Raw genomic sequence first — 17,681 nt, forward strand, 5'->3', positions numbered from 1 at the left:
CTGTTTCTGTCTTTTCCTTTTGTATTTGCTTTTTAAAATGTTGCTCAGATAAAAGTAGAAGTGTTCATCTTTGGTAAATTATCCACAGCACAAAGTCTTGAAGCTTTCTGGTGTTCAACATTAGAAAAGACAAACGACCAGTCAGAGGCAGGAAACAGAACATGTGTTTGACTTCCTGCTGCTCGGTCTGAATGTAGCTGAGTTGCTTTAAAGGTCATTAATGCAGATTAGTGAATAACATCCATGTTTAGAAAGTACCGAGCAGTTTGCAGAGGAATTAGTGGACCTTTAACCGTCACTCAGGATGTTCGATCACTGTAATCAAAGACTTTATTTCATCAACAAGTATCTGTACAGGTTAAGTGTTTCTTTCAGCTCATCAGTAAACGGATCAGGACAGGAACCGCCGGGACGCCTTCAGGACAGACGGACTCGTCCCGTACTTCCTCAGCAGATCTTTGGCATCTCGTTGGAGGGAGTCAGATGGAGTCGGTGAAGACCTGCTGAGGTGAAGGAGAACCAGGCAGCACTCCACAACATCTGGGTGAGGAAACATCTGGAAGACAAAGACGAGCATCTGTGACCTACATGCTCATAAAGCTAGAATCCTAAATGCAAAACAGGAGGGTTTAACACATCTGAAATGAAAAAAGATGCATTTCTGATCTAAAAATATTGTCTTAAACCCAAAACACCATCAGGTTGGAGGGGTTGAAACGAGCGAGTTTAAGTGAAGCAGCGCTGTGGCACCAAACTCAGATAATGAAGTCTGTCTACTGTGATCCTAGCATAACAAACCTGTCTGTACTGTTTTCTGTACTCTAGAGCGAAGCATCAAAGCAGAGTTCATGTCAGATTCAGTGAAGTCAAACTGCTCCTCTCAGTGCTTCAGCGCTTGGTAAAACGTCGTACCTTGATTGTGTCGGGCAGCTCAGCCAGCTCCTGCTGACAGCTGGACATCTTGGTGGACAAAGTCAGCAGAGTCTCCTGTTCTTCAGAACTGAGGAGAAGGAATACAGATGTTTGGTTCAGTCGTTAACATCTGCAGAACAAGGCTGAGAGTCTGCTAAATGCTAAAAACAGCGACTAATCCTTTATGTGATCAGCTGCTTCCATAAAAATGAAATTATTATGGTTTCAGACCAACAGGTTGGATAATATTTTTTTCTACATTATGTGGACATTTTTCACGTAAAAATAACTTGTTATTGCTACATAACGGCTAAATAACAGCTTATAAAGTGTTTTAAGCGGTTATTTTGCAGATTTTTGTTTGTTTTCGTCTCAGTAAAAATACTGATTTTTGACGTGGACGTCGTTTCATTTTGGCCTGTTTTTATTTGTGATTTCAGAAGCTATGGAAAAAATCTACAAAATAATAAACTAAGATTTGTTCAAATTAAAGTAAAAAATACTTGAAAAATTTTGTTGAGTGTTTAAACAACTTGTGCATGAACTGTTATTCTCTGTGTTGCACACATTATTACACTTCTGAATGTTTTCATATTTGATAAGAATCATGGCCGTATTTCTGCAACCTGCAACGATTTATTCTGGAAGAAACGTGAATTTCTCTTTGAAATCTATCAACTAGTTGAGTCAAAGCGTCTAATTTTAAACCACAGGAGTCTATCTGAAGAAAAGTGCTACAAACTGTTCTATAGCTCCTGATTCTGGAGTTAAATCTTCAGTTTTCGGTGCTCTGATTATTACTGCAGACAGCAGAGAGAAGATGTCCTCACCACTGGTCTCCATCAGCTGAAACCTGGACGTCCTTCTCTCTGGGAACGTCGTCCTGCTTCTCCCCAGAGTCCGGATGTCCTCCCTGGGCTCGGCTGTGCTGCAGCATCATGATGCTCAGACGCTCCTGGACCTCCTTCACAGCTCTCTGGGAGGCCTGGCAGGCAGCGTGACGCTCTGATAGGAGCAGCGACGCATCAAAGTCCAGCTCATCCAACCTGGTGGCTGGACGGAGCTTCTCTTCTGAAGGACCTCCGTTCGCCACCCCGTCCTTCGCCGCCCCGTCCTTCGCCGCCCCGTCCTTCGCCGCCCCGTCCTTCGCCGCCCCGTCCTTCGCCGCGTCTTCAGGACAGGAAGGCCCGTTGTGGATCTTCTGGCTGCCGGCTGAGTTCCTCCACCAGAACTCATACAGTCGGTGGTAACAGACCAAAGCCTGCAGACCGCTGGCAGCAGCTTCAGCTTCCTCTGAGAGATGAAGCGTTTTGGAATGTTTCTTAGAACCGACGTCACCTGAAAAACACAGAAAGGTCAATAAATAACTGTGTTTATGCTGCAAATAATAACATGGGTCATACCAGAAGTGGAGGACACTTCACATCAAGTTTCAAATAATCCACGTAGAAAATACTAAAACATGCTGCTGTGTAAATGTTCTTGTCCTGAGACCAAATCTAAAGAACTAGAAGAAGTAGGGGTCTTGCTTTTGTTGCTTCCTGTTTCGTTTCTGTTATTTTGTGTCTTCTTTTTGTCATTCTGTTTCTTCTTTTTGTTCACTTTCAACATGATTTTCTTTCAAAATGTGTCATGTGAGGCCTACTGAAGGAAACTGGCCTTTAAAGTCGTACATTTTATCTTAAAATCCAGCTTTAAGAGGTCATTTGGTGTTGAATTTGTCTTGCTTTGACAGATATATTATACTTAAAATTAATGGCACCAACATATTTTTCTCCAGAGGCTCAGTTTATCCCTTTAGTTGAGATGAGAAAACACTTTTTTTTTGGAAAGCTGTATTTTTAAAAATGTTTATTTCAGATGCAAACTAATTATTCTGAGCGATGTCCCACATCCTGAAGTACGTTTGATTTTTAGACAGCAGTACAGCTTCATCTTACTCCACTAAAGCAGAAAAAAGCAGCTCTACATGTTTAGAAAAGAGAGTCGGTCATTTTTGCTGATAAATGACTCGCTGTTGATTCATTTTCTTAAAGAAAGGGCAGCTCAGTTCCTAACTCATGTCGCTCAGCTTAGAATTCCTGCTGTACCATCTGTCACCACAAGGTGCCGCCAAATCGACTCCAATACTAGCTCAACGTTTCAATCGTTTATTCGGTTAAAAAACACCAGAGTCTGACGTACCGTCGGGGAACAGCAGCCTGCAGAGTTCAGCCAAGACGTCCAAGTGTCCGCCGTCTTTCAGCCAAACCAGCGTCTGCCACAAGTCCTTCATCAGCTGATCGTCGTCGTCCAGCAACCAGCTGAGAACAGCTCGGGTCAGGTGGAGGGACGAGTAGAGCAGGATCTGCAGACGGACAGACAGGTTGAGACAGAAAAACACTGTTTTCTTGCTGCTGTCTTTGATCTCCGAGCAGCTTCACGGTAATTTTTGCCACATTTTTCTCCACTGTGGGTTCATTTTTCACTGCAATCTAAAGTCCTGCACCTCAACGGAAACAGAACAACCACAGCCAGAAACAGAGAGAGCTCAGAAATGCTTTTTGTTCAGTATGACGCAGTTAGAATGCCAGAAATCATTAAGAAATGAGAAAAAAACTGAATGAAAGCTGAATTTCTAAAATTACTTATGTCACAAAAATGAAAAAAAAAACGGATTAAACACACAACATTTTTCTAAGTGCCCACAGTTGTTATCAATACTTTAAAAAACTAAAGTGACAATACAGATTACAGACATTTTACTCTGTATATTTGTATTTTATTTCCACACTCTGCGTAAACACAGCCTACAGTTCAGCTGAGAAGTCTGAATTTTCGTCACGTCACTGTTTGTAACTGCTGAGTCACTCATGGCTTTTCAGTCGTGTCATAAAGCCAAGATATTTTTTTTTTTTTTACAGAATCTGTTACGAGTAAACAGTTTATTTTTGGTGAATTTTTAAATGTGCCATGTATAATAAAGGAATTTTGATTAAATGCCACAACTGTTCAGCTTAGATTTGGTTATTTTTCTCCAACAGAACTCAAAGTTACACAAGATTCAATCTAAAAAAAAGTTGTAAATCCAGTCATTAGTTCTGTTTTATACAGTTTCTGGTTGTGATAAATGGTGTCATTGGTGTAAAATGCTCTCCAAGTCATTTCCTATCAATCTAAGCAGAAGTCTTTCTACCATAGTGGGCGCTGTACCTGTCTGAGGGGGACGTTAGCGCTCGGTGCTGGACTCTCCACAGACTTCAGCTCCTGCAGAAGACCTCCGACTCCATCAAGTCCTGAGCCACTGAACTGTTCCTGCCAGACGTCTCTGATCTGGTCCAGGAGGCCGACGTGACGTTTGCCCGGTGACGCCCAGGAATGAGTGGAGACGACGTCAGAGTGGAGCAGAGCCACAGTCAGCAGCTCAGCCACACAGAGATGCAGCCTGTGGACCTGAGAAGATGCAAATGAGTTTTCAGTGATGCTTTACGTTAACGCTGTGATTCCTTCAGAAACAGGACAGTGCTTGTAGACTGTGAATGAGAATAAGAAGTCATTTCCTGCTCATAGATGGATGTTCTTCCTGCTACTGACCAGCAGACTGTCCTGTGAGCTCAGAACCTCCTGAGCTCTGACCCAGTCCTGAGCAGCTGCCAGGTCTTTAGCACATCGCAGCGCCAGCGACTGAGCCAGCTCCACCTCTCCAGAGATCCTGGCGAGGTCGGCCGCCGTGCTCAGAGACAGGACGTCGTTCTTCCTGGAGACCACTTTAGCCGCATCGAAACTGGCGCCGGCAGCGAGGTAACTGCAAAAAGAGACACTTTTAGAGCACGACAGAAAACACAAGAAGACTAAAAAGGCAGGAGATCTGTGAGAGACGATTCAGGAAATACGGTACTTCTGACCATTTAGCGGCTGCAGAGAAATGTCCGTCTTTCTCCAGCGCTGCGGCCCAGCTGCTGTACAACTCCTTCAGGACGGGTTCATCTGCCGGCAGACGGGCTTTAACCAGAGCAATGGCCTCCCTGAAAGAAAACACAGAAAGTCTGTTCTGTTAGCGACTGAAAGAAACAAAGAAAAAACATGATGCTAAAGCTGCTCTGCATTAACTAATAGGGAGCAACTTTAGCTAATGTACGGCAACTTTAACTTTTGAGCAACTTTAGCTAATGTACAGCAACTTTAACCAACTTTTGAGCAACTTTAGCTAATATAGAGCAACTTTAGCTAATTTTAGAGCAACTTTAGCTAATGTACAGCAACTTTAACCAACTTTTGAGCAACTTTAGCTAATATAGAGCAACTTTAGCTAATGTACGGCAACTTTAACTAACTTTTGAGCAACTTTAGCTAATGTACAGCAACTTTAACCAACTTTTGAGCAACTTTAGCTAATATAGAGCAACTTTAACCCTTTAAGCTTCAGTGTACCGCCGGCGGTACACCTACTAATTTGCATAGGAATTTCAGGAATGTCCGACGGGTGCAAACGCGATTATACAAACACTATACGCCGATGGAAAGCTTAGATTCTCATGAATCCGCCGGTATAAACCACTTTCAGATGCGATTACCACAGCGGGTGAGAAAAACACATTTGTCCGACAAAAACAAATATTCATCCATCCGTTCTCTATACACGGCTTCAAAGCACACAGCGCGACTCACATTTCCGGGTTTATTATTACACACAAAAAAAAAGATTCCACAAAAAACGGCCATAATCCAACCTTTTACACACGTGGACAAAATTGTTGGTACCCCTCAGTTAAAGAAGGAAAAACCCACAATTCTCACTGAAATCACTTGAAACTCACAAAAGTAACAATAAATAAAAATTTATTGAAAATTAAATAATCAAAATCAGCCATCAGTTTTGAATTGTTGATTAACATAATTATTTAAAAAAAAAAAACTAATGAAATAGGGCTGGACAAAAATGATGGTACCCATAACTTAATATTTTGTTGCACAACCTTTTGAGGCAATCACTGCAATTAAACGATTTCTGTATTTGTCAATGAGCGTTCTGCAGCTGTCAACAGGTATTTTGGCCCACTCCTCATGAGCAAACAGCTCCAGTTGTCTCAGGTTTGATGGGCGTCTTCTCCAAATGGCATGTTTCAGCTCCTTCCACATATGTTCAATGGGATTCAGATCTGGGCTCATAGAAGGCCACTTTAGAATAGTCCAACGCTTTTCTCTCAGCCATTCTTGGGTGTTTTTGGCTGTGTGTTTTGGATCGTTGTCCTGTTGGAAGACCCATGACCTGCGACTGAGACCAAGCTTTCTGACACTAGGCAGCACATTTCTCTCCAGAATGCCTTGATAGTCTTCAGATTTCATCGTACCTTGCACACTTTCAAGACACCCTGTGCCAGATGCAGCAAAGCAGCCCCAAAACATTACTGAGCCTCCTCCATGTTTCACCGTAGGGACAGTGTTCTTTTCTTCGTATACTTGGTTTTTGAGTCTATGAACATAGAGTTGATGTGCCTTACCAAAAAGCTCCAGTTTGGTCTCATCTGTCCAAAGGACATTCTCCCAGAAGCTTTGTGGCTTGTCAACATGCATTTTTGCAAATTCCAGTCTGGCTTTTTTATGAGTTTTTTTTCAGCAGTGGTGTCCTCCTTGGTCGTCTCCCATGAAGTCCACTTTGGCTCAAACAACGACGAATGGTGCGATCTGACACTGATGTACCTTGGCCTTGGAGTTCACCTTTAATTTCTTTGGAGGTTGCTCTGGGCTCTTTGGATACAATTCGAACGATCCGTCTCTTCAATTTGTCATCAATTTTCCTCTTGCGGCCACGTCCAGGGAGGTTGGCTACTGTCCCGTGGGTCTTGAACTTCTGAATAATATGAGCCACTGTTGTCACAGGAACTTCAAGCTGTTTAGAGATGGTCTTATAGCCTTTACCTTTAAGATGTTTGTCTATCATTTTTTTTCGGATGTCCTGGGACAATTCTCTCCTTCGCTTTCTGTTGTCCATGTTCAGTGTGGTACACACCTTTTCACCAAACAGCAGGGTGACTACTTGTCTCCCTTTAAATAGGCAGACTGACTGATTATGAGTTTGGAAACACCTGTGATGTCAATTAAATGACACACCTGAGTTAATCATGTCACTCTGGTCAAATAGTTTTCAATCTTTTATAGAGGTACCATCATTTTTGTCCAGGCCTGTTTCATGAGTTTGTTTTTTAAAATAATTATGTTAATCAACAATTCAAAAGTAATGGCTGTTTTTGATTATTTAATTTTCAATAAATTTTTATTTATTGTTACTTTTGTGAGTTTCAAGTGATTTCAGTGAGAATTGTGGGTTTTTCCTTCTTTAACTGAGGGGTACCAACAATTTTGTCCACGTGTGTACATCAGATGACACAAGCCAGTAAACTATTTTGTCCAAAACATGTCCTGAAGTCGGTATAAAATCCCCGAATCGGTCGTTTTCAAGGAAATGCACCTCCCGATGCGCGTCCAATATTCCCCGTATTTTTCGTAATTTTTTTTATTTAAAAATAGAATATTAGCGATTTTTTGTACTGAAAACGGCTGGAATTGACTGAAGCTTAAAGGGTTAACTTTTGAGCAACTTTAGCTAATGTAGAGCAACTTTAGCTAATGTAGAGCAACTTTAGCTAATTTTAGAGCAACTTTAGCTAATGTATGGCAACTTTAACTAACTTTTGAGCAACTTCAGCTAATGTACAGCAACTTTAACCAACTTTTGAGCAACTTTAGCTAGTGTAGAGCAACTTTAGCTAATGTAGAGCAACTTTAACTTTTGAGCAACTTTAGCTAATGTAGAGCAACTTTAGCTAATGTGGAGCAACTTTAGCTAATTTTAGAGCAACTTTAGCTAATGTACGGCAACTTTAACTAACTTTTGAGCAACTTTAGCTAATGTACAGCAACTTTAACCAACTTTTGAGCAACTTTAGCTAATGTACAGCAACTTTAACCAACTTTTGAACAACTTTAGCTAGTGCAGAGCAACTTTAGCTAATGTGGAGCAAGTGTAGCTAATGTGGAGCAACTTTAACTAATTTGAGAGCAACTTTAGCTAATGTACAGCAACTTTAACGTTTGAGCAACTTTAGCTAATGTAGAGCAACGTTAACTAACTTTTGAGCAACTTTAGCTAATGTAGAGCAACTTTAGCTAATGTAGAGCAACTTTAACTAACTTTTGAGCAACTTTAGCTAATGTAGAGCAACTTTAGCTAATGTGGAGCAACTTTAACTAATTTTAGAGCAACTTTAGCTAATGTAGAGCAATTTGAACTCATCTACACCACTGCTGCTCAAAAGTTTGGGGTAACTTAGAAATGTCTTTTTTTTTTAAGAAAAGCAGTTTTCTTTAATGAAGATACCATTAAATGAATGATAAATCCAGTGTAGACATTGTTAATGTGGTAAATGACTATTCTAGCTGGAAACGGCTGATTTTTAATGGAATATCTCCATAGGGGTACAGAGGAACATTTCCAGCAACCATCACTCCTGTGTTCTAATGCTACATTGTGTTAGCTAATGGTGCTGAAAGGCTCATTGATGATTAGAAAACCCTTGTGCAGTTATGTTAGCACATGAATAAAAGTGTGAGTTTTCATGGAAAACATGGAACTGTCTGGATGATCCTAGCTTTTGAACAATAGTGTATATGAGTAAAACAAAGAAAAACTATGTGTGAACCTGTAGAGTTTGTGAGAGCGCAGCAGGTCGACGGCCTCGTAGAGTTTGTTGATGGACAGCAGGTGAGACGCTGCCTTGAGGTACTGCTCCTGCAGACACAGCTGCTTAACGAAGGCCTCGACCGTCCGACTCCAAACCCCGAACCCAGCTGCAGGAACAAACACAGCAGAACACAGGTTATTCTCAGTTTGAAACCAGAAATCACCTGTTGAGAGGTGATCGAGGAGACAGCAAGCTCAGACTGGATGATGTTTTTGTTTAATGAACTGGTTACCGTGTCCTATTGAGCATTTAGACCATACCAGAGACCAACATCACCATAAAAACACAATGGCATGGCTAGTACTGGGTGTATTTTGCTGGAAAAAGCTGAATAAAGCGAATGAAAATGAGATGTAGAGGGTAAATATAGCATCAGAGGGTAAATGTAGTGTCAGAGGGTAAATATAGCATCAGAGGGTAAATGTAGTGTCAGAGGGTAAATGCAGTATCAGAGGGTAAATGTAGTATTAGAGGGTAAATATAGCATCAGAGGGTAAATGTAGCATTAGAGGGTAAATATAGCATCAGAGGGTAAATGTAGTGTCAGAGGGTAAATGTAGCGTTAGAGGGTAAATGTAGTATCAGAGGGTAAATGTAGCGTTAGAGGGTAAATGTAGCATCAGAGGGTAAATGTAGTGTCAGAGGGTAAATGTAGCGTTAGAGGGTAAATGTAGTATCAGAGGGTAAATGTAGCGTTAGAGGGTAAATGTAGCATCAGAGGGTAAATGTAGTGTCAGAGGGTAAATGTAGCGTCAGAGGGTAAATGTAGCGTCAGAGGGTAAATGTAGCGTTAGAGGGTAAATGTAGCGTTAGAGGGTAAATGTAGCATCAGAGGGTAAATGTAGTGTCAGAGGGTAAATGTAGTGTCAGAGGGTAAATGTAGCATTAGAGGGTAAATGTAGTATCAGAGGGTAAATGTAGCGTTAGAGGGTAAATGTAGCGTTAGAGGGTAAATGTAGCATCAGAGGGTAAATGTAGTGTCAGAGGGTAAATGTAGTGTTAGAGGATAAATGTAGTGTTAGAGGGTAAATGCAGTGTTAGAGGGTAAATGTAGCGTTAGAGGGTAAATGTAGCATCAGAGGGTAAATGTAGCGTTAGAGGGTAAATGTAGCGTCAGAGGGTAAATGTAGTGTCAGAGGGTAAATGTAGCATTAGAGGGTAAATGTAGTGTTAGAGGGTAAATGCAGTGTTAGAGGGTAAATGTAGCGTTAGAGGGTAAATGTAGCATCAGAGGGTAAATGTAGCGTTAGAGGGTAAATGTAGCATCAGAGGGTAAATGTAGTATCAGAGGGTAAATGTAGCATTAGAGGGTAAATGTAGCATTAGAGGGTAAATGTAGCGTTAGAGGGTAAATGTAGCGTTAGAGGGTAAATGTAGTGTTAGAGGATAAATGTAGCATCAGAGGGTAAATGTAGCGTTAGAGGGTAAATGTAGCATCAGAGGGTAAATGTAGCGTTAGAGGGTAAATGTAGCATCAGAGGGTAAATGTAGTATCAGAGGGTAAATGTAGCATTAGAGGGTAAATGTAGCATTAGAGGGTAAATGTAGCGTTAGAGGGTAAATGTAGCGTTAGAGGATAAATGTAGTGTCAGAGGGTAAATGTAGCATTAGAGGGTAAATGTAGCATTAGAGGGTAAATGTAGTGTTAGAGGGTAAATGTAGCGTTAGAGGGTAAATGTAGTGTTAGAGGATAAATGTAGCGTTAGAGGGTAAATGTAGCGTTAGAGGGTAAATGTAGCCTTAGAGAGTAAATGTAGCATTAGAGGGTAAATGTAGCGTTAGAGGGTAAATGTAGCATTAGAGGGTAAATGTAGCATTAGAGGGTAAATGTAGCATTAGAGGGTAAATGTAGTGTTAGAGGGTAAATGTAGCATTAGAGGGTAAATGTAGCATTAGAGGGTAAATGTAGTGTTAGAGGGTAAATGTAGCGTTAGAGGGTAAATGTAGCGTTAGAGGGTAAATGTAGCATTAGAGGGTAAATGTAGCGTTAGAGGGTAAATGTAGCATTAGAGGGTAAATGTAGCATTAGAGGGTAAATGTAGTGTTAGAGGGTAAATGTAGCGTTAGAGGGTAAATGTAGTATCAGATGGTAATTATAGCTCACAGAATCGACACAAAAAAATAAATAAAGGTCAGAAGAATACAAATCTGAGGCTCTGTTTTGCCAGCAGCAGTTGGGGATTCTTTCTGTAGCAGATGCTCTCTACACTATAACCATCAGAATTATGGAAGGTTCTGCTCCTGGTAGGATCATAAAAGTCAAACCGTAACTTTATAGTGGACACTGTAACTGATGAAGCTGTAGTTTAGAATGTGTGTGAAATCACATTTTGTTTTACATTTTTAAGTGAATGTGAAAATGTGGTTTTTTTTCAGATGATTACCTTCTTTCTGTCTTGCTTTCCAACTCAAGATTACATATGAGTTCTGGTCGGAGGTCATTTAAAAACACAGAAGTCTTTGTCATGGTGCCTGTTGCTAGCTAAACCCCCATAATGCTCTCTGTTTACCAACATGGACTTCCTGTAGTCTGAGTGATGTCTCCTTCGGTCACTATAATATTCATTCAGTCTGTGTCCTTCTGTCAGTAACTGGGTATTTGAGTGTTTACCCGTGGGAGCGATGGACAGCAGGTGGTCGTTGAGCTCTCCTTTCTCGATGGCGAGCTGCAGCGCCCCCTCCAGGTCTCCACTCCACAGCCTCAGGTAGACCACAGAGTCGAAGTGACCGGCCTCCACGTGGCCTTCCTCTGAAACCAACATGAACGGCACAACGGATGAGTCACAACACCTGAAAAACCCAGAGCTCAGTGCTAAATTACTCACTTTTCCTCTAAAGGTATGACACAAAAATGTCATTTAGCTGTTCAATTAATGTCTATGAAGTTAAAACAACAATTCAATTACTGTCCCACCCAATCCCACTCAAGGAGAAAACCTAATATAATAGAAACACCTGATAAAAGAGAAGAAAAAGGGGAGAAATTAGTTTTAAAAACAAGTAAAAAGAAGTTTAAATAATGGGGTGTGGCTTCAGATACTCTGTCCTCTTCATACCAGGGTTACCTGATGTATTACTATCATTAGTTGTACATTTTAGCAATAGTACACAAGATGTAGCATCAAGTCTGCGTTTCTTGACGTGTAAGATGATCGGCCCAGCCTTACAAAATGTATAAGTGGATTCTATCGAAGTGGAACAAACTTTTTCTAACTGCAGAAACTACAGCAGATCTTTAATCCAGTCAGTCTGTACAGTACACGAATTAAAGTTGCTCTTAATGAGCTAAAGTTGTTCTAAAATGAATTAAAGTTGCTCTTTATTATTTGAAGTTGCTCTATACTAGTTAAAGTTACTCTAAATTAAAGTTGCTCTATATTAGCTGAAGTTGCTGTACATTAGTTAAAGTTGCTCTAAATGAGCGAAAGTTGCTCTTAATGAGTAAAAGTTGCTCTATATTATTTGAAGTTGCTCTAAATGAGCTAAAGTTGACCTACACTACTGTTCAACAGTTTGGGGTCATCCAGATAATTTCAAACTCACACTTATATTCATGTGCTAACATAACTGCACAAGGGTTTTCTAATCCTCAATGAGCCTTTCAGCACCATTAGCTAACACAATGTAGCATTAGAACACAGGAGTGATGGTTGCTGGAAATGTTCCTCTGTACCCCTATGGAGATATTCCATTAAACATCAGCTAGAACAGTCATTTACCACATTAACAATGTCTACACTGGATTTATCATTCATTTAATGGTATCGTCATTGAAAAGAACTGCTTTTCTTCCAAAAATAAGGACATTTCTAAGTGACCCCAAACTTTTCAGCGGTAGTGTATCAGCACTGTTTACATCCTCAGTATTTACTACATTGGTACGTACCGACACATCGACATTCCAGGTTGAGGGGGAAAAGAAAACATACCTTCTGCCTGGAACATGCGATGCAGAGCCGCTCTGTCGGTGAACAGACCCAGATGGATGTGATCTCCCTGACCTGGAACACATCCTGCAGGAGCTGCTGGAACAGAAATGAAACCACAATCCAGTGAACAAACCAGATCATGTGACATTTGACTATAGACCCTGATTTACAAGAAGAAATGCAAGAAAAAAAAAAATGTCCAGCTGTCAATATTTAGCCTAAATTACTGAGGTGAAGTAGGGAATGTAATCGTTTCCTTGAAGGATTGTTTCACAAAAAGTGTTTTTTTTCTGACATTAGCACTGTGTTTTATTCCCCCACTGTGTTAATATGCTGCTCCTCAGGCTCACTATAACGTCTTATTCTCTCCTGGTGGGTGAATCTGGAGAATTACGGCCAATCACGGGCCACTTGAGAGGATATAAAAGCTGCACCTTTCTGCAGCATCATGCATCTCATCTGTTACCATGGCAACGGACAATTTAAAACTCATAACCGTGAGGTTTAGCTGTTGTTGCCATCCTTTTAACCAGTTATTTATTCTAAAATACTCACGTTATAATAACAATAATAATAAAAAATGTTTGCGTAGCACTTTTCATGCAACGCATTCAGCTTAAAGTGCTTTAACACTACAAATACAAATCAGAACTTCTAAAAAGAATGTAAAAAAAACCCCACAAAAGTAAAAGCAGTAAATGTAACTACAAGTGCATCTCAGACTGATTCTGGTGGAGTTTCATGAGTTGTTCAACCAAATAAAAGCTTCACATATTTTAATTTATGTATAAGAAGGTTGGAATAAATCTAATATTCACTTTGAGCAAAGACAAAATACAACTTTTCCCACCATATTCTAATTATATGAGATGAACATGTAACATTTCTAATTTTGATTTGGTTTAGTTTCGTAGCAGTAAAAGATTTAAGGGTTTTTGATGGGACTTACGATGCAGTACGTCCTTTAGTGGTTTGTTTGTGTGTTAGAATCTGTCTTTCTTTGTTTTTTCACTCCTGTGTCAGACAGTGAAGCGAGTCTCACCGTGGCTGTGCCTGACTGAAGCCAGAGTGATGCAGTCCTGCAGCAGCTCCTCTTTGGTCCGGTGGTCCATGGATGTACTGAGGGGCAGCATGGAGCGAGCTTTCTTCTTCTTCAGCAGGTTCAGGTCTGAATAAACACACGGATGACCCCATAAGATCAACTAAAGGAACATGTAGGTGTGTTCTTTTTAATAAATTAAAGTACATACCTGGTTTGTCTTTACTCTTTACAGCAGCAGAGGATTTTCTTTGCACCTCAAAAGTGGCTAGAAAAAAGAAGATTAATTTTGAGTCTTGGAACAAAGGTAGCAGCAATGATTTCTAAAATCTGAGTCATTACAACTCAAATCATCACATTTTATGAGCAATTTTCACTTGATCATCTCTGATTAGCCTTTTTTAAATTATAAACTATGAATATTCATGAGGATATCTGAAAATGTCAGCTTGATGTCAAATAAGTTTTAAGGTTAAAGCCTGGTTACAAACTGGTTTCTGACTGTTTAGACTGGTTGTAAACGGGTTTCTGACGATCAAACGGGTTATAACCTGGTTTCTAAATGATTACAGACTGGTTTATGACCGGAAAGACTAGTTCTAAACTTGTTTCTGACCACACAGACTGGTTGCAAACTGGTTTCTGACTGATTTAAACATTCATAGTTTATAATAAAAAAGCTAGAAGTAAATCAGAGGTAGATGATTTTAGATCTAATCCATCCCAGCAGCAGTTTTCTTCTGTGTCACCTGGAGCAGGTACAGGACTGTTGGTAGAGCTGACTTCATCCTCCTCATCCTCAGCAGACACATCCTGACCCGTCACCACCTTCTCTCCGCTGACGGCCTCTCCGTTCAGATCTGCCGGCGCTGCTCCTCCGGTCGCCTTCTTGTTCTTCTTCTTCTGCTTGGTGTTGGTCTTCATCTTCTCCTTCAGATCCGCCATCTTTTTCCCTGAGAGGAGAAACATGACAGATTGTTTTTAAGCTTCTTGGTAATGCTGGAGGTGGTTTTTAGTCGTTCTAACAGACACAGACGTTCACCTTTAGGCGGCTTTGTAAACTCCTGTTTGGAGACGTTCCACTCCTGCACGGTGAAGTCCTTCCCTCCGGTCCAGATCACATCTGGATCCACAGGCGACCAGTCAACGCTCAGCAGATAACCAACGTGACCGCGGTAGTTGGAGACCGCCGCCTCCTCCAGCACGTCCCACACCTGGACAGGAAATAAAAACAAACAACAGCATATATTTACACATTTAAAGTGGAAAAATTAGACATTAGACGAGCTGTGAAGCCAAATCTCAGTCAAATAAACATGTTGCATACAGATTCCAGATGCTGTTCTGTAGTTCTGTGGTTATTTCTGCCTGTCCTTTCCTGCATATAAGAGTGCAGCAGGTTTTGTGTACTGCAGAGCCCCCTGCTGGCTGTTCAGTGTACAGCAGTGTTGGAGGGATTTCTGTGAAATCTGCAACAATTTATTTACCCTGTTGCTGCCTTGGATGGTATTCATCTGCAAGTATTTTATTTGTTTGGCATTTTTAGTTACAAGAAACCAAATATATCTGCTGGGCTTTTGTTTTGACAAAGAAACTAGAGAACACATGAAGCCCTTTAATTAACTGGCACCTCATTTGTTATTCCATCGAACCGTACATGGAGATTTTTGATAATTGTTTTGTTGTAGCGACTTCATTCCCAGGTTGTACTGAGACCTGACGTCTGTGTGTCGGTTGTATCAACGAGTGAATTTACTGCAGTGTTATTAAAGACAACTTCGAGTGCAGTGACTTTTTATGTGACTGTCCTGGTTCTCATGTGCAATTAGGACATTAATTTGAGAGATGATTAAAAGCCTTGGGTGAATAGTTGGCAATAAATATCACATAAAATTCCTTTGTCTGCAATTTATTGGTAGCAAGCACAGCTGTGATTTCTGTTTAGTGTGTTTTTATATTAACTTGTTATGTTTTGGTTAATTTCTGATTTCTGCAGTAAATTCTGATCCTCCTTTGAGCACAAGAGAAGACATCACAGCGTCTACTCGCGGTCTACCTGTGAAATACTCCTATGAGGACAGTATTCTGGATACATACCTGAGCCGTGCCATCGTAGGAGACGGTGACCAGTCTGGCGTCGTGGTGAGGACTCCAGGACATGCCGGTGATTTTAGCTGTGTGTCCAGACAGCCGGCGGTACGGTTCAGTCAGCACCACGGGGCTCTCTGGAGGATTCTCTGCAACAAAAAAAGAAGCAAAAACCCTGATGTTAATACCATCAGAAACAATCAAGTGTTAGCAATTTTCTAACTTTCCTTTACGCTACACTTTGTTATATTTGGAGTAGAGACTTTTGGGTAGAAAGACAAAAAAAAACTGCTAACAGAAAAGCCTGTTCCAGTGGTCTGCAGAGAAAGTTGAAGTTCAGTGAATTTATAACTGAGAAAGTCTAACAACCTGCAAGAGGTCAAAGTTTCAGTTGGTAGACCACATATCCAGTGGCTAGGACTCGTGTTAGCAGCTAATTAAGTCCAATACTGTAATTAATGCACACTGTGGACCAAAAAACATGAAATTATTGGCTGTACTTTGCCAAAGAAACTATCTGTGAGACTAAAAAGTAAGATTAAGATTGGAAAATAACAACAGATTGGGATTATTTGTCTAAATAACCGCAAAGCTAACGGGTAGCTAGTAATGCTAGCTCGGTAACAAGAAAAGGTTAAGTTCCGAAAGTTTTTTCAATTTTCGTATTCAAGTACTATATATTTAAAGTATTCAATGTGTTCTGTTTTGTATTACTGCGACATGGAGCTTCATTGGGTTCAGAAAACATCACTACTTCTACATTATCAGTTTCTTTGTTACTGTGAGCTCAAAGATGGAACTTTTCAGGACGGCTTCCATTTTTATCTTCCTCTGTGATAACAGGGTAAATTTCAGATCTTTATCTTTAATATTGTCTTAGATATTGTTGTTTCAGTTCTAGTTAGTTCTTATCATGTCAGGGGAAAGTCAAAATGATTGGCTGTTCTTTGTGAAATAAACATTCTATAAGACTAAAAAAGTAAGATTAAGAGTAAAAAATAACCAACACAGTGATTATTCCTCATCTAAATAAACAGCAAAGCTAACAGGTAGCTAGTAATGCTAGATTGACAACAAGAAAAGGTGAAACTTTTATCTCTAAATTCAAATTCTACTAAATTTTCAGGTCCGGTATGACACACTTTTGAGTATAAACCAAATGCAAGCTAAAGACAGTCCGCTGAATGCTAACATTTTTGCTTAGTTTAGTTTACTAAAGCCGAAGTCTCATTTTATTTCACTTGGGCTCGAAAGAGAACTTTTTCACTGCAGACAGTTTGAAGGAAAAGCTGAAGGAACTTCAGCTTTTCCTTCATCAGTCTTGCAGTAAATCATGACATTGAACCAACATACACAACAGCTGGACCTCCACAAGTCAAATGCAGCCATCACTGATAGACAAACAAGTGTCATCTGCAAAAAAAGAATGTTTTTTTGCCCAAACTCTAAAATGTGCAGAAACACAAGCTCTTGGAAATAATGTAGAAAGTGCAATGAAATTCCCTGGAGGGACAGAACATTACAGAACGTTCCTCCCACCTATAACGGAGTGGAGATCGTGCACGAAGACGGTGGCGTTGCTGGAGCCCGACGCCAGCAGACCGTGCAGCTCCGGAGCAGAACTGTGGTCGTGATGCCACCGTAACGAGTTGATGATCTTGTGATGCTGCTGGATGCTGCAGAGGAGCTTCAGACTGGGAGCCTGATACACATCGATACACCTGCAGCAGAGACGACGCGGTCAGATATCCGACAGGAAGTAAACACAAGAAACTGGAAATGTACGTGAAGTGTTTTTATAAGACAACCAGCAACATATGAAGGAGATGCAACCAGACTAGATCCTAAAAATCTACAGTTCTGAGGGAAATATCTGCTTCTTTCAATTCCAATTTTGCTTTTCTGTCCCTGGCATTCACAGTACAGAGGGTTTTAAAGGTTTTTAGTCTTGTAAAAAACTGTTTTTAAACATTCTACAATTAACAAGTAATC

At 40.5% G+C, this 17,681-nt stretch overlaps 1 protein-coding gene across 2 annotated transcripts in view; it reads right to left on the reverse strand.

Moving 5' to 3' along the window:
- Positions 1–307: 307 nt before the first annotated feature.
- gemin5 (gem (nuclear organelle) associated protein 5) overlaps positions 308–17,681 on the reverse strand; it is a 37,384-nt gene continuing 20,010 nt past the window's right edge. The window contains exons 13-28 of one of the 2 annotated variants that reach the window (XM_051937943.1): positions 17,229–17,410; positions 15,699–15,838; positions 14,644–14,815; positions 14,351–14,554; positions 13,813–13,869; positions 13,605–13,730; positions 12,563–12,655; positions 11,245–11,382; positions 8,592–8,739; positions 4,797–4,916; positions 4,486–4,696; positions 4,105–4,344; positions 3,097–3,259; positions 1,743–2,250; positions 913–1,000; positions 308–556 (exon numbers count right to left, since the gene is read on the reverse strand). In XM_051937943.1, coding sequence (XP_051793903.1) covers positions 392–556; positions 913–1,000; positions 1,743–2,250; positions 3,097–3,259; positions 4,105–4,344; positions 4,486–4,696; positions 4,797–4,916; positions 8,592–8,739; positions 11,245–11,382; positions 12,563–12,655; positions 13,605–13,730; positions 13,813–13,869; positions 14,351–14,554; positions 14,644–14,815; positions 15,699–15,838; positions 17,229–17,410 — 2,755 coding nt within the window. In that variant the 3' untranslated portion in view covers positions 308–391. Of the gene's footprint in view, positions 557–912; positions 1,001–1,742; positions 2,251–3,096; positions 3,260–4,104; positions 4,345–4,485; positions 4,697–4,796; positions 4,917–8,591; positions 8,740–11,244; positions 11,383–12,562; positions 12,659–13,604; positions 13,731–13,812; positions 13,870–14,350; positions 14,555–14,643; positions 14,816–15,698; positions 15,839–17,228; positions 17,411–17,681 lie in introns of both variants that reach the window. The other variant, XM_051937942.1, reaches the window with a different exon arrangement.

This window comes from Acanthochromis polyacanthus, chromosome 17, assembly GCF_021347895.1.
Source record: "Acanthochromis polyacanthus isolate Apoly-LR-REF ecotype Palm Island chromosome 17, KAUST_Apoly_ChrSc, whole genome shotgun sequence".
Lineage (NCBI taxonomy): Eukaryota > Metazoa > Chordata > Actinopteri > Pomacentridae > Acanthochromis > Acanthochromis polyacanthus.